This window comes from Dipodomys merriami, unplaced genomic scaffold (assembly GCF_024711535.1).
Source record: "Dipodomys merriami isolate MVZ:Mamm:240054 unplaced genomic scaffold, mDipMer1.0.p SCAF_143, whole genome shotgun sequence".
In the NCBI taxonomy this organism is placed as follows: Eukaryota; Metazoa; Chordata; class Mammalia; order Rodentia; family Heteromyidae; genus Dipodomys; species Dipodomys merriami.
The window spans coordinates 2,773,721-2,793,337 of record NW_027202749.1 but is presented as its reverse complement, the minus strand read 5'-3'; the positions used below and the strand labels follow the sequence as shown (position 1 = coordinate 2,793,337).

Here is a 19,617-nt window from a genome sequence, read left to right as displayed (position 1 = left end):
GGGCCTGTACACGGCGTGGGGCGCAGGCTCGTGGCCCAGGGCAGCCTTCTCTTTGGAGGTGGGGGGTGAGAACCCCAGCAGAAGGCCTGGGGGGGGGATGGCGCACCCTTGGAGCCACAGCCTGCTGTGACAATAAACACAGCCGGCACCGTCAGGAGAGTGTTTGTGCTTTATACAATTATCACACAGCCGGACGCCCTGTGCACCCCACCACCCCTGCTGGGTATATGGGGGGGGGCCCAGCAGAGCGCTCCATCCACCAATCAGAAAGCGGCCTTGGAGGGGGCGTGCCCAGGGCAGGGCCACTGGCCCTGCCCACCCAGGACTCCTCCAACGCTGCCGCCCAGGCTCGAGCCCACACATTTTCCGCTCCTGATTTGGGGTGCGTGCTGATACTTTGACTCAGCACTGGGGTGGCAGAAAGAGTAAGAGGACAGGGTCCCCCGTGGCGAGGCCTCTAAAGTCTAAGCACCCCTCTGGGACTGTGGCCAAAGCCCAGACTCCCCCCCCCCCGGAGACCCCAGGGTGAGCTGTGGCCCAAGGCCCTGGCCTCTCCCCTCCCCCTGCCGGCAGCCCTGGCCTGGGCAGGCGGGGTGCATTTCTAGTCTTTTGGGGGCATCGGTATGGGCAGGGCCGAGTGACAGAGGCGTAGATAGAGCTCCCGAGGAGAGAAGGAGAGATGCCACTCTCCCCCAGCTATGGTATGGGGCTGGGGACGGTACCCACCTCCGAGGCCCCGGGGAACGCAGGACGCCCCGGCCGGCCGCAGGGTCCCGGTCACGGCTGGCCCTCGCTGTGGGGGTGCGCCACCTTCCACACGAAGCGCCGGCAGTGTTGCAGGGCATCGCACATCTCGGCTGCCTCCTCCGTCTTACACCAGAAGCTGGGGCCCAGCACGCACTGGTCGGAGCCCAGGAGCGGCGTCCGGGAGCCGTGGCAGGCCCCGATCTTCTTGCACACGGCCGTGGGGTCCATGAGGAACTTGAGGCTCTCGATGAGCACGGGCTGGTACTGGATGACGAAGTGGTTGCACTGGGTGAGGTAGGGCAGGGGCAGGATGCTGCAGCCGCCCTTGAAGGCGCTCAGGATGTCCCGCTTGGTGGCCCTGCGGTCCAGGTTCTGCGAGGAGACGCCCAGCACGTTCTTGCAGGTGGCGCAGAAGCTGCCCTGGTTCTCTTCGTCCAGCAGCGGCGAGGGCGCCGCGTCCGGAGCGGCCGCCAGAGACCGCGCCCGCCTGGGGTTGCTGCACAGGCGGAGGGCCGTGCACACCTTCTCGGGCGTGACTCTGGTCACCAGCTCCACCAGAGAGGGGCTGTAGGTGTCCACCAGCGTGACGCACTGCCGGACCACGGACGCCGGCATGAAGGAGCACACGCGCTCCAGGGCATGGCTGATGATGGCCTCCGTGCTGTTGGTCATGAGCCAGCGGTCCACCTGTTGGATCACGTCCAGGCACACATCACAGGTCAGGCCGGACGTCATCTGCATCTCGTTCTTGGCCGGCAGCGCCAGCTCCAAGGAGGGGACCCCGTCCACGGCGGCCACCCGCGCCGGCTGTGGGGCGGGGCCCGGCCTGTCCTCACAGAAGCCGCCCTGCCCGCAGATGTCCCTCGGGGCGAGGAGCTGGAGCGTCTGCTCGGCGGGGGCCAGCAGCTGGCTGAGGTAGCTCTGGCAGAGAGCCCTCAGGCCGGGTCCCAGGGGAGCGCACTGTCCCTGGACGACGCTGGCCTCCGCCAAGGTCATGTTGGATCCCAGCGCAGCCTGGAGCCGGGAGATCAGCCCGACGCAGTTTGCACACACGGCGGCGGCGGCAGCGCCGGGCATCGGCGGGGGGTAGAAGCCAAGGGCCCCCTTTGCCATGAACGGGGCCACCACTTCCGACGCGGCCTCCCGGGTGAGCGGCGCCCCCGGGGCGGCCAGCTTCCGCTGCAGAGGCTCGCACAGGGTGAGGGAGGAGCAGACCGGCGCCGACGCGCCGCCCCGGCCCCTGGCGAGCATGCGCAGCACCACCGCGCCGTGCGCATCCACCATCCCCTGGCAGCGGGCTGCGGACTCCTGGCCCGACAGCCAGGCACAGGTCTTCATCACGGACGCCAGGACGTCTGACTCCGTGGCGTTGGGGTTCAGCCCGTTGCCGGCCGCCGTCACCACGTCCTGGCACACGGTGCAGGCCAGGGATCTGGCGGTGGGCTTGCTCCAGACCGCCGTTTGGCAGTGCGCCACCGCCCCGCACCTCACCGCAGCCCGCAGGTCCTGACACCACACCTGGGAGCCCTTGGCACACTCCTGGGGGACAGAGATGGGGCCGGCCATGGCCCCCAGGAGGCCGGGCAGGAGAAGCAGGGTACACAGCATGCTGCCGCTGGCTTGCCCGTCCGGTGCCGTCGGCTGCCTGGCTGCCGAATAAACCCAGTTGGCCTCCTAGCCAGAGTAGAAGAGGCTGGGTGCACCTGCATGCCCCGCCCCGCCTGACTCAGAGCCCGCCCCTGCTGGGGCCACACCGGCCTCCCGGGCCTGTCCCCTGGCCTCTGTGGGGCAGCGCCCACGCCCAGACGCCTTCCGTCCGCCCCTCTTCTCCCCTGCACAAATGCTTTCTTGCTGGGTTTCTTTGTGAACCTGGCTTCTGTCAGCTCTGGGCCTCTGCTTCCGGGCGGGGGGCCGGGGGGAGTCCCCCCTCCCCTGACCTGACCCAGCTTCCGCACGCCCTCTCCGCCAGGTGCTGCTGCTGGTCCCCCTGGGGTGCTTGTGAGGCCCAGCCTCGCATGGGACCTTGGAACGCGGCTCCGGGGAGGGGAGTCGCTCTGCCCTCTTCCTGCCTGGGGAAGGGCAGAAAGGCAGTCTGTGCCACGTGGTGGAGGGGGGCTGAACTTCCACTTTTCTTCCCTCCCTCCCCCTCCTTCCTCCTCCTCTCCCTCCCTTCCCCCTTCTTTTTTCTCCTCCCCTCCCTTTCTTTTCTTTCCCCCCTCCTCTTTCTTCCTCTCTCCCTCCCTCTCCCTCTCCTCCTCCTCCCTCTCTTACTCTCTCCCTCCCTGTCTTTCTCCCTCCCTATGGTACTGGGTTTTGAACTCAGTGCCTTGCGCTTCCTGGGCAGGTGCTCTCCCACTGGAGCCACACGCAGCAGCCCCTATTTGCTTTCAGTCATTTTTCAGGTAGGGTCTTGCTTTTTTCTTAATTCCCTTCCTGAGCCAGCTGGTACCTCAATCCTCCTGATTGCTAACTCCTCAGTGGCTGGGATTAAAGGCCTGAGCCACGGCACCCGGCTCCAGGGGCTGGTTTCTCATGTGACCTCGCAGCCCTGTTTCTGGGGCAGGCCCTGCAAGCCTGGGGGAAACAGATCTCATCGTTCAGAGGCCCAGGCTGCTGGAGAGAAATGAGCTCTCGACCTCACACTGCGTGTGTGCGCGAGGGCGGCTACTTCCAGATCCCGTAGGTTTCTTCATTCTGGAAATTTCTATCAAAGGCTAAGCGTGGGCTGGTCCCCAGAAGACAGGAGTTGAGCATTTGCGGACGGTCCAGATGGACAGAAGGAGTTTGTTTTATCGTTAGGTTGTGTGTTATCTTTATTTTTCATTCCTTAGTTTTTGAAATCGACGTTAGGCAAGCGCGTAGGCACCGGGCAAACAGTGCAGGTGTCTGGAGAATTCCGGAGCTGGCCTCGCCCTTGGCCTGATTGCAGCATGGCTGTCCACCTCCGCCGGGCTCCCGCGGGGCGTGGACGGGTCAGGGGCCCCGCTGGGGCTCACAGGCCCCTGCATGCCTCGGGGCGCCAGCCCCACACGTGGGCGTCGCGGGTGGCGGAAGAGCCTGCCGCCTCCAGCTTTGTGGCCGGGGCAGGGATGGCTCAGGGAACGTCGAGTGGGGTTCGCTGAACCCCTTACATGACTTCATGGCCTCTGATCCCTGAGGGCCAGGGAGGAGACAGTCCACTTTCAGCTGCAGGGCAGAGGACCAGCCCTGCGAGTTTCTGAGGAGGTGCGGCTGGTGAGCTGGTGCCTTATCTAGATGTGCTGGGCGCGATGTGCTGGCACACGCCCGCCCGCGGCTCCCACAAGGACCAGACCCGGCCGGGGCTGGGGGAGGGCCCAGCCTGGCAGCCCCAGCTCATCCCTCCAGTTTGTTTCGATCCCTTAGTCCCCAGGTCATCCCACAGATTCTGGAACGTTCTCCACTCCCACCTAGCACAATGGCCGCTTAGTAAGCGCATCTCTGGCCCACCACTCTTGGTGGCTGCATGGGGTGGACGAGGGCTCCCGGGCCTGTCCATGCCCTTCTGGATGGTGTGTGTCCCTTCCGGCTGGGGGGCCGGTACAGCATCTCCCCATCTCCGCTGGGCTGATCCCAAGCCAGCTGCAGCCCAGTCACATGGCACGTACCCCCCGGGGACTTTGGGGGACCAGGCGCCACCCCTGCTTCGCTTGGGGTGTGGTTGATACCCTGCGCTTGCCAACCCAGCATCTGGCAATGCAGCATCGGGTCCTGATGCTCGCTAACCACCGTTCACGCAGACCCACGAGGTGCGGGCTCAACCAAAGGAGGAATCTGCCCCCCCATTTCACCCCTGCTTCACCCATGCCCCCTCTCCGGGCCTGGCCATTTGCTCCAGGACCCGGCTGGGAGCAGCCCGGGGCAAGGCACAGCATGGAGGGACCGGGCAGGGGTGTACCGCCCTCCAGCTCCTCTTGTGGGAACCCCAAATCTCCAAATCTTGCCCAAGAGTCTATGGAGTTGAATCCCCGGCGTCCTGGCTGTTCCTGGAGGCCGTGTGTTGGGGTGAGAAGGTTCTGGAGGCTAGCCCCATCATGAGTGGGCAGAGCCCCTCGGACGTGACCCAAGGCACTCGCCAGTAGAAAAGGGTTGTCGCTTGCAAGGTCCCCAGCGCTGGAGGAGCTCAGAACCAGGAACGGGACAGGAAATCTGAACTATTCTGATTGGGCCATGGGGGATTATGGGATTTTTTGGACATGGCTTCTCAATTAAAAGGTAATTGTGAAAAGAGTACCAGAAACTCCCATGTATCCCAGATACACCTATAACCCCTTCCTTTCTTCTCATCCATCCATCCATTCATCCATCCATCATCCATCCATTTATCTATCCATCCATTCATCCATTTATCCATCCATCATCTATCAATCCATTCACCCATCCATCATCCATCCATTCCTCATCCATCCAACCATTCCTCATCCATCCATCCATCTATTCATCCATCCACCCATTCATCCATCTATTCATCCATCCATCCATCCATTCATCTTTTCACCATCCATCCATCCATTCATCCATCCATCCATTCACCCATCTATTCATCCATCCATCCATTCATCCATCCACCATCCATCCATCCATTCATCCATCCATCCATTCATCCATCTATTCATCCATCCATTCACCCATCCATCATCCATCCAATTCCTCATCCATCCATCCATCATCCATCCATCATCTGTCCATACACATACATACTTAAATATATTTTTCATAACCCAGCAACTATTACTGTAGATTTTTTTCCTTTGCCTTATTTATCTATTTGTTCACTTATTTGACATTACTGGTGTTTTAACTCAGGACCTCGTACTTGCTAGGCAAGCACTCTGGCACTCGAGCCCCCGGCTCAACACTATTTGCTTTCGTTAGGGTCTTGTTTTCAACATCTCACATTTGTACTTGGACGCCAGGCATGGGCCACCGCCACCACTGTGCCCAGCCCATTATCAGTCAGTAACGTGATCTCCACCCCCCATCTCTACCTCCCAAGTCGCTGGGATTGCAGACGTGACCAATCACGGCCAGCTCCTCGGCCCCACTTCTTCAGCGTGTCTTTACCAAAGGCAAGGGCATTCACTCTTATCACAGAGCACGTATCAGACTTGAGAAGGGCAGTGCTGACACAACACTGCCCTCCACCCTCACCCCTGCCCGGCATCCGCGGTGCTGCCCTGTGCTGCCTGCTTGTCTCCCAGGCTGGGCCCCCTCACAGCTCCCCTCACCTTAGTCACGTCCAGGCCTTGCTTGTCTTCTGTGATGTGGGGCACAGGCTGCTTCGCCCCTCCCAGGGCCACAAGCCAATCCTCCCCCCAGGCCGGGTCAGTGAGTGGAGTGGAAGGGGCGAGGTGCCCTGTGTGGAACTACCACCAGCAACCAAAAAACCCACGTTTCCATCTAGCATTTAAATGTTCAGACTTGTGTTCCTCCTTTAGCTGGACTGCGTGCATGAATGCCTAGAGCCTGCATAGCTTATCATGCCCAGTTCTGTTTTAGATCGAGCTTCCACTGATGGGAGAAAACATTCATCTTTTGTCTCTCTGAGCTTGGCTTACCTCACTTAGCACAATTTGTTCTAGATCCATCCATTTCCCTGCAGATGACATCATCTTACTCTTTCTAAAGGATGAGTAACATTCCATTGTGTGTAGGTACCACATTTTATCGATCCACTCATCTGTTGTAGGGCATCTGGATGTGTGAGTGTTTTATTGTATCCTGACTTGTAAGGATCAGGGTAGATGCCCACAGTGGTTTGGCTATGTTTCGTTCTTGGAGGAACCTCCAGACTGCTGTCCAGAGTGGTTATACTAGTTCAAACTCCTAGCAACAGTGCTCCCCACGTCTCCACCAGCGTTTGTTGTTTGAATTCTTGATGTTGGCTAATCTAACTGGGGTGAGCTGGAATCTCAGAGTTGTTTTGATTTGCATTTCCTTTATGGCCAGGGATGTTCAGCATTTCCTTGTGTGTCCATTTGCCATTCTTGCTTCTTCTGAGAAGTCTCTCCTTAATTCTTTTGCCTAATTATTGATTGGTTTGTTAGTTTGGGGAGGTGTTAGTTTCTTGAGCTCCTTGTGTATTTTGGACATTAGGTCTTTGTCAGATGAACTGCTGGTGAGGATTTTCCCCAGTCTGTTGGATAGTTTAGTGACTGTGTCCTTTGCTGTACAGAAACTGTTTTTTATCTTAATGTAATCCCATTTTTCAAGTCTCTCTCCTATTTTTGGTGTACGTGGGACTCTTCAAAAAAGTTCCTACCTATATCTATGAGTTCTAATGTTTCTCCTACTCCATCTTGCAGTAGTTTCAAAGTTCCAGATCTGATGTTGACATCTTTGATCTACTTTGAGGTGATTCTGGTGCGTGGTGACAAACAGGCTCCCTTGTCAAATATCAAATAATCAGGTATATGGCTTTATTTCTGGGACTTCTAGTCTATTCCATTGATCTTCTGGTCTGTTTTGTGTCAATACCAAGCTGTTTTTGTTACTGTAGCTCTGTAGTACAGCTTGGGGTCTGGGATTGTGATACCACCAGCATTACATTTTGGGGGGAGGGGTCTAGAATTGCTTTGGCTATTCCAGGATTTTTGTTGTTCCATATGAAGTTTTGGATTATTTTCTCCATCTCTCTATCTCATTGGGATTTTGTTTACAAGTCACCTTTGGTGGTGTGGCTGTTTCCACAATGTGAAGTCTACCTATCCATGAACATGAAAGTCTTTCCATTTCCTGATGTCTTCTATTTCTTTTTATAGTTTCCGCTGTAGAGGTCTTTTGCTTCCTTGGTTAGGTTTATTCCTAAATATTTTCATTTTTTTCTGAGGTGAATGCCAATGTTTCCGTGATTTCCCTCTTTGCTTGTACCTTGTATACAGAAAGGCTGCTGATCTCTGTGGGTTAATCTTGTATTCTGCTGCTTTGCCAAGGTTGTTGATCATCTCTAGGAACTGGGGGGCGGGGTGGAATCTCTCAGCTCTAGGAGCTGGGGTGGGAGGTGGAACCTCTCAGGTCTTTTAGATAGAAGATCTTGTGGTCAGCAAACAGGGACAGTTTGACTTCTTCCCTATGTGAAAACAGCATCGCTAAAGCTCCTCTTCCATGCTGGGGTTTGGGTCTGGCCCACGTCCTGGGAGTCAGGAAGGACCGGAGCCAGGCCCCCGGGGGATGGCGGGGCACCCGGAACCCCAGCCTGGGCATCTGTGACGCTTTTCCCTCACCGAGGCGTGGAGCTGGGGTAGGGGTGAGGTGCTGAGGCTCCGCCTTTGGGAACTCCTGGCCATACTGTAGACCTTCCCTGTTTGCGGGGTGGGGGGGGGGAGGATCCCAGGCACAAACCCCAGCCCCCAACGCTGGCTGGACATCTCCCATCTTCCGCAGATGCAGGGTGGCTCTGCCCCGGTCCTGAGTCCCGTGCTTCTCTGGGCTTCGGGAGCTCCCCGGGCTCCAAGCCTGGCAGTGGCTGCAGATAGCAGATCCCAGGGCTTCACAGGTCTCACTGGGCCACCCACCCCGGAGGAGGGGGCGGGAGGAAGCGGCCAAGGCCCCGCCCATGTGCATGGTGGGTTATCTGAAGGGGGGGGGGCAGAGGAAGGCGAGGCCCGCTTCCCACGCTTCCCACGTGGAAGGGGACAGCGATGCCGGACCCTTGTTGGCTCTGTTTCTTTCCTTTGGGCTGTCAGTCTCATCACTTCCTGACACCTGTGCAGTGCCAGGTCCAGGCAGGCACTGGGGACATTTGTGTTAACAACACAGACGGGAACCTCGCACTCCGGGGGAGGAAGCCGAGACCAGGCACAAGCACAGGTGCCATAACAGAAGAACATGGCGGGCGAGACCGAAATCCTGTAGGTTGGGAGGAGCGCGAGTGTGGCCCGTGGAGGCCTGGGTGACTCAGTAGTGTTTGAGGGTTTGGCAAAGGTGTGAGAGAAGCCAGGAGGGAGGGGGTGTGTGCGTGTGCGTGTGTGTGTGTGCACACGTACATGCTCCAAGCGGGGGCCAGCATGTGCAAAGGTCTTGTGGCAGGTGGTGCAGGGATGAGGGAGGCCTGAGCAGGGGTGAGTGTGGTGATGGGGAGCGGGGAGGGGCTGGGGCTGATAGATGCTCCAGGGGCGGCTGCTGCCGGCTTTCTGTGCACAGTGAGAGAAAGCGTGTGTGTGGGCCCACGAAGGACTTTTGGCTTACATGACTGGGCAGATGGCCAGGATGGATGGGTGCAGGTGGACAGACCGGTCCAGCTGCTGTTGTGACACCAGGGGAGAGGCCGGCGCCCGGGTGTAGGCACCGAGAATGCGGCCACGGCTGTGGGTGGGGAGAGAGGGCAGGGGTGAAGGGAGACTCAAGCAGGGCTGGGGACGGACAGGCCAGGCAGAGGCCTGGAGGGCAGAGGCGTGGGGGGGGGGCAGCCAGTGGCTGTCAAGATATTTGAACATCAAGTCTACGGGGTTGGAGGCCTTTCCCTCTGGGGAAACTGAGGCATGGCCTTGGATGTGGCATGCAATCCCAGGGCAAAGGTTTTTCCTTTCCGCTGGCGTGGCTCTGGGGCCCGGGCATGGGGCGTCTGTGAAGAGGGGCTTCGTCTCTGCTCCTGTGAAGGGGAGGAGGCCCCAAGGGTCCCAGGGCGGACGGCACTGAGGGCCAGCGGGCCGGTTGCTCTGCCTGGCGTCCTGAGGCCTCTGAGCCTTCCCGTAGCTGTACACCCCGGTCCTGGTTGTGCCTGGAGGGGTCAAAGGAGGAAGAAGGTCCAGGGAAGGCCCCAGCATGTGGAATGCACATGAATCCCGCCCCCCCCCCCAGTGCTTTGCAGGCGGGGCGCTGAGCATTGGGAAGTTCAGTTGAGCTGGAGTTGAGGCCTGGGCCGCTGGATCTGCACCCTGGGCCTCAGCCGCCCTCCTCCCTCCCCCCCAGCATCCTGATCATCCCCCACATCCCACCCAGCCCCGGGACGCACATCCTCTGCCTGCCCGGCTAGACAGGAGGGAAAGGCCACGTTCCCTGGCCGAGGGGAGCGCTGTGCCAGGGCCTGCCCTGGGCTGACCCTCCCTCTCACCAGCCACAGGCCAGCAATGGCAGGGGCGTGTCTGACCCATCTCACAGATGGAAAAGCCGAGTCTCGCCAGTCAGACGGCTTTCCTCAGCTCCAGCCCGGGCACCAGTACCTCACACCGTGTTTCTGTCATCTCGTTTTTCTGGTTTTCCTTCCTTCCTTCCTTCCTTCCTTCCTTCCTTCCTTCCTTCCTTCCTTCCTTCCTTCCTCTCCCTCTCCCTCCCTCCCTTCCTTCCTCCCTCCCTCCCTCCTTCCCTCCCTTCCTTCCTGTTTTGAGAAAAGGCCCTGTTCTGTAGCCCAGGCTAGCCTCAAACTCACAATTCCCCGGCTTCAACCTCCCACGTGCTGAGATTCTTGACTTGTACTGCCGTGCCTGGCGTACATGTGGTTTTTAATCCTCAGAGAGATGGGTACAGATCGCCATTAACTTCACGTGCATGTTGGCCATGTGTCCCCTGCGCTCCGTCCGGCCTGGGAGGCAGAGGCAGGCTCGGGCCGGGGTCCTGGCCCCGAGGTTCTGGCCCTCGTCCCGGCGGCCCTGGGGACAGCAGCTCCCCACCAGAGACGAGCCAGCTTTGAAAATGTGCAATTCGGAAACAATTCAAACCACAAGAAACAATGTAACCCAGCCTGACCGCCTGCTGGACAGATGCCGCCTCCCCCAAACGGGTTCAGATGCCTTCCCTTCCCTCTTGCTTTCCTTCCCTCCCTCTCCCCTGCTCTCTCCCTCTCCTTTTTCCCTCCCTCTTTTCCTCCCTCCCTTACTTTCCCTCTCATTTCTTATTTTTCATTCCTTCCTTCATCTGTCGGCCCCTCCTCCCCTCCCCTCCCCTCTCCTCTCCCTTCTCCTTCCTTCCTTCCACCCTTTTTCTCTCCCTCTTCCTTCCTTCCTTCCTCCCTCCTTCCTCTTTTCCTCTCTTTCTTGGTGCTTTTCTTCCTTCCCTCTCTCTTCCTTCCTTCCCTGGATGTATCCTTCCCCTTTCCCTTCCTCTTTCCTCCCTCCTGCCCTCCCTCCCACCTTCCTTTCATTATTTCCTCTCCCTCTATCATTCCTTCCCTCCTCCTTCCCCCTCCCACTTCCATCTTTCCCTTCATCCTTTCCTCCCTCCTTCCTTTCCTTACTCCCTCTTTTCTCCCTGTCTTTCCCTCCCTCCTTCCTATCTGCTTCTGTCCGCCCCCTCCTTCCTCCCTTTCTCTTCTCTCCTTCTTCCCTCTCAGTGCATTCTCAGAATCTCAAGGTGGTCTAGAACTCCCAGACTAGCGGGTGTGGAGCCTTCCTGTGCCTCTTCGTTTTGGGTGGACCTGGCCAGAGGCAGAGGTACTGGCCTGCTCCCCGGGAGCCAGGGCTGTTGGTTTTCTGTGCTCTCCCCTGCTGGCCTGCCCTCTCCCCTGTGGGCCTGCCCTCTCCCCTGCGGGCCTGCCCTCTCCCCTGTGGGCCTGCCCTCTCCCCTGCGGGCCTGCCCTCTCCCCTGTCGGCCTGCCCTCTCCCCTGTCGGCCTGCGCTCTCCCCCGCCAGCCTGCGGCCCCGGACAGGGACGCAGTTGGTGGCTAATTAATGCTGGATCGGTGGATGGTGTGCCCGGGGCCAGCGGCCCCCATGGCTCCCCACGCTGAGCCTTTGTGGCTGGGTGGGTGGCGCCCCTCCGCCCTCTGTGTCACCTCTGTGTCCCCGTCCTGTGTCACCCTCCTCACCCACCCCAGAGGTCCAGGCCTGAGGAGATGGATTCCGGGTTGTGACCTGCCCTCGGGTCTGCCTGCCCCCCTGACTGATCCACAGTCACCCCCTCTCCCCCGGGGCCTCAGGAGCCACCCCGCCCGGGCCCCACCCCAGGGCAGGAGCCTGCAGGGACCGCGGTGGCAGGAACTGAGGAAATGCCTGGAAATTCTCCATCCTGGAATTCAGTTCAACGTGTGCTCTTCCTCCCGCCACCCAGAGAGCAGGTGAGGCTGTGAGGGGCAGCCACGCGTCGGGGGTGGAGGGCGCCCGACAGGAGAGGGCCGAGTGTCAGTCATGCCCTTCCCGGTCTGCGCCCGCAGGACGTGGGGAGGGCGTTTAGGGACAGCGGCCTCTGCCCCGCCAGCCCCGTGTGTCCCACGCGCGGCCTCGGCCTGGCCCTGCCCGTGGCTCGCATGACCACGCTCCGGACAGGAACGTCCGTGCCTGCGTGCGCACGGGAGGCACCCTGCCCTCCCTCCTCCTCCTCCCGCCTCCTCGTAGCCTCCCCATTTCCTGCCAGGGGAGGTCACAGCCAACGTCTTCCAGAACCGTCTTGGAGATGTCCTGCCAGGAATGTCAGAGAGAATCAGAGAGGGGTGAGGGCAGGTCGGAGGAAGCCACGAGGCAAGCAGCGGTGCCGTTCACCCCCAAATTAAATCACTCCTCATTTCCTAGTCCCTAATAAAATAATTACAGCCTTCTCGTTTTCCCGTCGACGGTGAAGGGCCTGGCTTCGGTCGCAGAATAGGAAAGGAGACGTGGAACCCGCCCGTCCCCCATCCCCCATCCCCCGTTCTCCATCCTCTGTCCTCCACCCCCCCATCCTCCATCCTCCAACCCTGTCCTCCATCCCCCATCCTCTGTCCTCCATCCCCCATCCCCATCCTCTGTCCTCCATCTCCCGTCCCTGTCCTCCATCCTCTGTCCTCCATCCCCCGACCCCTGTCCTCCATCCTCTGTCCTCTGTCCTCCATCCCCTGGGCCAGCTCCCTCCTGGCGGCTGGCCTGGACCTGACCTCTGGGCCCAGCCTGGTCACTCAGACCCCTTGCCCGGCGGCTGTGGGGGCTGTGGGGTTTGTGGGAGGAAGTGGACCCACAATACACTTACACCCCAGTAGGAAGGCCTGAGGGAAAAAGCAAATGGAACAGTGGCCTTTCACACCTCTAGGCCGTATGGAGCCCAGGGCAGGCGTCCCGTCTCCTGAGTGTCACACTCACCGAGGATGAAGCCCACGGGGGGAGTGCAGCCCTCCCCCCTCCCCCCACCCCACCCCCACTGCCTAGGACCCTAGCCCCTGGCGCCCAGGCACGGTTGAACCTGTAGCACTGACCTGGACCTACCTATCACATCCAGCCAGACCTCCGAGAGGTGCCGTGCGGCTGCCTCTGTTTCCCCATTGCCGCGTGGCAGCTGGGCAGAGTAGGAATCTGGCGGGTTCCATGCTATACTTGCCAGCGTCTGCCATAGTTGTGAGGAGTTGGAGTGAACCTTCCAGAAAAGACAGCACGCCCCCAGGAGGGGGTTGGGGTGGAGCCTGGCTCTGTGCGCTCTGCACTCTGGGAGGCTGTGAAGGGTGGGAAGGCGGCCTGGGGCCTGGGGAGGGGTGACTGTCCTGCAGGCTTCTGGTGCATGATGATGGGGGGGGCAGGAGCCTCGGTTTCTCCTGTACCACGGCCAGAGGAGAAGCCGTGGTCTCATGGCACCGGCAGGGGCTGGGCGTGGGCCTGTCCTGTGGGAAGCTTCCAGGCCCAGAGCCACAGGCCCGGCAGAGGCCGTGGCAGCTGGGGGCTGGCGGGAAGGCTTGCTCCTGCCCGGGTTGGAAGTCCTGGGGGGAAGGGGGGGTTGTCAAACCTGCAGGAGTGGGCAGGGCCGCGGAGCCCCGGGGGCAGGAGCGGGACTTTCCCTGCACAGCCTGGTCCTAAACAGGGTACTAAACTGGGTTCAAACCTGGTTTTCAATGCTGTCTACCCTTGGGAAGGGGTGGGCAGGTTCTGGGCTCCCTGAGAAGGGATTTCAGAAGCAGCAAGTGTGCTGGGCTTCGGGAGGGAGGCAGGGTGGGCTCACACCTTGATTCCGGGCTCGCCACCGCGTCCCTGGCAAACACTAGGTGTGGGGCTGGCAGGGCACTTTGTGGCTTAACTTCAGGAGGGGAATGAGATGGGTGATTTGTGGTTATTGGATTTGGAGCTTGTGGGGAGGAAAGTTTGTGGGCCGGGGCGTCCTTCCCAGCTCTGGGCCCCGCCTGGTGCATACAAATGGCCTGATTAATCTCCCAGAGTGCCGAGCAGGGCTGCATACTGATGCCCCCTGACCGGCAGGAAATTAGTTTCCCAGTTGGGCACGGGAGGGGGGCTGGGTACAGCGGTGAGCAGAGCCAGGCTGGGCGCTGGGGGAGACAGACCCTCCGGGCAGCACGAGAGGAAGATAGCCACGCGTCCCTTCTTTATCTGGCTGTTAGGACTGAAGAGTGAGTATCAGTGAGAACCATGTGCCGAGTTTCTACCAGAAGTGAATGGGACCCGAAGGGAACCGGACACGTTTGTATATTAGAACTTTCCAGAACTGGAGGAGTAATAGACATCAAGTGATGCATGTTGGGAACTTGGCCAGGCACCGTGGGGCAGCTGTCACGTCTAGCTGGTAAATCAGAGCAGGCTCTGTGGGGGTGGTCCAGGTGACAGCTTTCCTGGTGGCAGGTATTGAGAGATGAATAGAAGTTCGTGGGGTGCAGGGCAGCATGGTTCCACCAAACCTGCACATGACCTGCGGGATGGGGGGAGGGGGGGAGGCTGTCCTGGAGTGTGGCATGCTGTAGGTCTGGCTCAGGCTGGCAGACTGATGGGGCTGTGAAATCGCTGGCACCCAGAGCCCAGAGCCACTCGGGCATCAACAAGGAAGGCTAAGAGACGCCCTTCTTTGCACGGCTCATACATTCTTCCCTTTAGCTTAGCTGAAGAGTGCAAATCCTGCTCAGTGTAAAATTGGTGATAATCTGGGGGACAGTGGGAGGGGAGAGGGGAAGGAGAGGGAGAGGAGAGAGGGCAGGGCAAGGAAGAGGGAAGAGGGAAGGAAAGGGGGAGGGAGGAATGGGGAGGGTTGAGGGGAGAAGAGGGGAGGGGGAAAGAAAAGAGGTTAGTGGAGAGGAGAGGAATGGGAGAGGGGAGAGGGGAGAGGGGAGAGGGGAGGGCGGGGGCTGCTCCTGTGCTAAGCTGGAGGTGAGGCTTCTGGTGCATTCCTAAGGATGGAGACCTTCTGGGCTTTTCTGGTGTCTGCTGATTTTAACTGTTCACAGGCCATGGCTGCCATCTCCAGGGGCAGATGCCAGAGACACATAGACACTGTTTCAAAAGTTTGTTTTCTCCTTTATGGGAATATGTGGTTGTTATAGAAAACATCGAACATACTGAAGGGAAAAGAGTTTACCCATAATCCTACTCACCAAAGATAATAGAGCTTTATGACTCCTAACAGCGTGTGTGTGTGTGTGTGTGTGTGTATGTGTGTGTGTGTGTGTGTGTGTGTGTGTGTGTATGTGTGTGTGATCTGTAAGGTATGGTTTCATGGTATGTGTGTGATCTGTAAGGTATGGTCTTGTGTGTGTGTGTGTGTGTGTGTGTGTGTGTGTGTGTGTGTGTGTGTGAGAGAGAGAGAGAGAGAGAGAGAGATCTGTAAGGTATGGTCTCATGGTATGTGTGTGATCTGTAAGGTATAGTCGTGTGTGTGTGTGTGTGTGTGTGTGTGTGTATGTGATCTGTAAGGTATGGTCTTTGTGTGTGTGTGATCTGTAAGGTATAGTCTGGTATGTGTGTGTGTGTGTGATCTGTAAGGTATGGTCGTGTGTGTGTGTGTGTGTGTGTGTGTGTGTGATCTGTAAGGGATAGTCGTGTGTGTGTGTGTGTGTGTGTGATCTGTAAGGTATGGTCGTGTGTGTGTGTGTGTGTGTGTGTGTGTGTGTGTGTGTGTGTGTGTGTGTGTGTTAGGTATGGTCTCACGGCTTGGCACTCACTTCTCCTGCCCCAGCTGCCAAGCTCTGGGATCATAGCTGTGGACCACTATACCCAGCTAGTTATGCGTTTGAAGTCAAGTTAACCTGTGCTCCACAAATCCCAGTCAGGACCTGAACACGGGTGGTTGGCCTCCAGGGCCCCACACAGGCAGACTCCTGGGCCCTCCCCACTCCTCGCTGTGCCCGCCTGGGGCCTGGGGGTCACTGCGGAGCCAGGCCCCGGCCCACCCCTGGCCCCGTCCAGTGCTGGCCTCTGGCCTCTGGGGGAGATGGCACCTGCTGTTGCTTCGTCTGCCATATTTACCCTGAACCCCATGGTGGCCCTGCCTGCTGCCTCAGAGCAGGGTCCCCTGCGGCTTTCCAGGGCTTCCCGCGGCTCAGGGATGGCACTGCTGATGGCGCACTCCTTCCCAACCCCCATGCTTACAGAAGCCCGCAAGCTCCACCACGGGACCCAGGACCCCTCAGCTTCGGGAGCTAGGCCTGGGACTGGGCCCTGCATAGCCACCAGGAGCTTGGACAGGGGGCTGGGCCTCATCCCCCTCCCCCTACACGCCAAAGCCTGCCATCCACAGAGGTGCCCCTCGCCCAGGACCCGCCATCCACAGCAGCGCCCATGCCCAGAACCCGCTGTCCACAGCGGTGCCCCATGCCCAGGGCCCGCCGTCCACAGCGGTGCCCCACACCCAGGACCCACCGTCCACAGCGGTGCCCCACGCCCAGGACCCACCATCCACAGCGGTGCCCCACGCCCAGGGCCCGCCATTCACGGTGGCCACTCAGCCATGTCCATGGCCCTCGTCCCAAGACCCAGTGGCAGCTCTGTCCTGGAGCAGCCCAGAGCCTGACTGGACAGGTCCTCGGGGGCAGCGCCCTGCACAGGGGTCGAGTAGCTGAGAGACAAGGCAGGCATGGGGCATCAGGAATTCCATCCATCCGTCCATCTTCCATCCTCCAATCTATCCATCCATTTATCCATCCATTTATCTGTACATCCATCCATCCATCAATTCATCTATCCATCCACTCATCCATCCATCCATTTACTCCTCCATTCATCCACCTACCCATCCATCCATCCATCCATCCATCCAACTATCCATCCATCCATTCATCTTTCCATCCATTCACCCATCTATCTATCCATCCACTCATCCATCCATCCATCCACTCCTCCATTCATCCACCTACTCATCCATCCATCCATCCATCCAACTATCCATCTATCCATTCATCTTTCCATCCATTCACCCATCTATCTATCCATCCATCCATCCATCATCTATCCATCCATCCATTCATCTTTCCATCCATTCACCCATCCATCCATCCATCCACCCATTCATCCATCCACCCATCCATCCATCCATCCACCCATTCACCCAACACCCATCCATCCATCCACCCATCCATCCACCCATCCACCCATCCATCCATCCTACCCTTTCATCCATCCATTCACCCATCCATCCATCCACCCACCCATCCATATATCCACTCATCCATCCAACCATCCACCCATCCATCCATCCATCCATCCATCCACCCACCCATCCCTCCATCTACCCATCACCTATCCATCCATCCATCCATCTATCCCTCCACTCATCCATCCATCTACCCATCACCCATTCATCCATTCATCCACTCATCCATCCACCCCATCCCCCATCATCCTTTCATCCATCCACCCATCCATTCATCCATTCATTCATCCATCCATCCATCTACCCATCCCCCATCCATCCATCCATCCATCCATCCATCCATTCCCCTCTCACCCATCTAGCCAACCTCCCTCCACACACCCATCTACCTACTATCTGTCCATTGTTCTAGGCTTTTCCCTGTGGTTCATCCTCTTGTCAGTCCAGCCAGCCTCTCACCCTTCCAGGTGGGCAGGGTGGGCTCTGGCCTGGGCTACTCTGGAAGGTGCATGCTGGGAAGTGGTGTGGTAGTCTGTGTTTCAGAGCTTTTTCCTGAGCCTCAGCCTGGTGGTTCTTGTCATATCTCTTAAGCAGGAAGGCAGGTGAGCTATCTGGCTGGCGCTGTGGGCAGGGGTGTGCCCACAGGGCCTGACTGGTGCTAGACGGGGGCCCCACAAGAAGGAAGCCTCTGAGCCGAGCGCTGGTGGAGTGAGGGTGCGTCTGGCCGCTTTCTCCGTGAGAGGGCAGCGAGGCTGAGCAGGGGACCCTGAGCTGGGGACGAGCCTGTCCCCTTGTCCACTCCCCAGCACATTGTCTGAGTGTGCCATGCTCTCCGGGGCCCAGCCGAACGGCTTCTCCCTTCCCGAGAACACAGCATCTCTGTGCCCCTGATCTCTGGGCCGTGATCCTCTCATTAAACCCCGCAGTGCGGCCGGGCCCCACTTATGAAACCAGAAAGAAGCTTTGGATGCTAGCTGCCTTCTGACCCTAATTTTCTCTAAATGCCAACTGTCCGCCATCAGTCACAAGCTGGGCAGCGGTGCCCACCCCCTCGTCCAGGCAGTGGGCACAGGATGCAGGCGGGCCATCGGAAGCCAGCGAGGGGGGTGGATGTGGGAGCCCAGCCTCGCGAGGAGGCTCAGGAGGAGACCGCAGTCCTGTCGGCCTCCTCGCTCCCAGCCTCCCACAGGCTGTGCCCTGAGGCTCGGCGTCCCCCTACACCCCAGGCTGTGTGGACTCTGCCAGCTGCCACCGGCCTCGCACAGCTGCCGGCACAGCGAGGCTGAGCTGGGTGCGGGCGGGCTGCTGAGGCACACGGCCCTCAGCTGCCATCCTGAGGTCAGACAGACTCACGGAGGGTGCAGGACAGATGGAAGGGCGGCGTCAGGGTGGGCTTGTGTGGGGCGGCGGCTGAAGAGGCAGTCGGGGAGGATGGGGCGGGGGAAGCAGAGGCCGAGCCATGGGCCTGGCACGCTCTGAACCGCAGGAAGGAGCTGGGAAGGAAAAGACAACCAAAAACCCTGGTCCTGCCTTGTTTCCTCTCGGAACCCGTAATTTAGGTGCTGCTGTAATCCCTGACCCCACCCTGCTGCCAGTCCAGAACTGGGTTTGGGGGGTCCTGGCCAGCCCCCACCAAACCCTGTGATTGATGCAGCCCAGGGGAGAATCCTACTTGCCCCCCCTCCCCCGGCCTCCCCCAGCGAAGGGCTCATTCGTCCTGGGGGGCTGGGCGATCTGCCCACAGGGAATTAGGCCGAGCTGCGGGGCGGATGCAGGCAAGCCCGGGTTTGCAGGCTTTGTGGAACAGACAGGAGCCAGGCCTAGGAGGACGGGACGCGCTCTGTGCAGAAGAGGCTGGGGGGTGCGGGGCGCAGGGTATGTCCTGGCTGGGGAGTGCGGGGCGCAGGGTATGGCCCGGCTGGGGAGTGTGGGGTGCAGGGTATGGCCCGGCTGGGGAGTGTGGGGCGCAGGGTATGTCCTGGCTGGGGGGTGCGGGGCGCAGGGTATGTCCCGGCTGGGGGGTGCGGGGCGCAGGGTATGGCCCGGCTGGGGGGTGCGGGGCGCAGGGTATGGCCCGGCTGGGGGGTGCGGGGTGCAGGGTATGGCCCCCCCCACCGGTCCAGCCTCATCTGCTCCCTCCCTGCTCTAGCCCCTGCCCCTCCATCCCTGTTTAGAAGGAAACCCCACATGATCCTGTCTTTAGTGAGAGGATTGAGCTGAGGACCTTTGTATAGTTCATTCTTTTAATGTGGGCCACTGTGGTTGCCGGAGGCCGAGGCCAGTGCCGGAAGCTGAGGCCAGCACCGGAAGCCGAGGCCAGCACCCGAGGCCCAGCCCTCCGTCAGGGCCTTGTCTGGCTGGTGGTGTCTGCGGATGTGACTGTCTGTCTGCACATGGGGGCGTTTGTTGAATGACTGAGTGAGTGATGGCGGGGTGGGGTCCTTGACCTTGTGCTCATAGCCTTCTGATCTACACGCGAGTGAACATTTCTTCTTCTTACAGTTGCTGCCTGCAGCCCACCTGGCCCGAGTGAGACCCCACTCTGGTGTGCCCCTGTGGACGGCAGTGTCCTGCCACCAGGTGGACTCTGTCTGGGGTAGGAGGGGTCGGGCCCAGCCCTGCCACCTCCCTGTGCACAACCCAAGGGAAGCC

General features: G+C 59.6%; 2 protein-coding genes across 2 annotated transcripts in view; one reads left to right on the top strand and one right to left on the bottom strand.

The window, feature by feature from the left end:
* Sorcs2 (sortilin related VPS10 domain containing receptor 2) overlaps window positions 1–19,617 on the top strand; it is a 226,106-nt gene that overhangs the window by 105,620 nt on the left and 100,869 nt on the right. The gene's annotated exons all lie outside the window — the stretch shown is intronic.
* On the bottom strand, window positions 621–2,355 carry Psapl1 (prosaposin like 1). Its single transcript, XM_070021610.1, has one exon. It carries the CDS (start codon window positions 2,353–2,355, stop codon window positions 778–780), a length of 1,578 nt encoding a protein of 525 aa, XP_069877711.1. The 3' UTR covers window positions 621–777.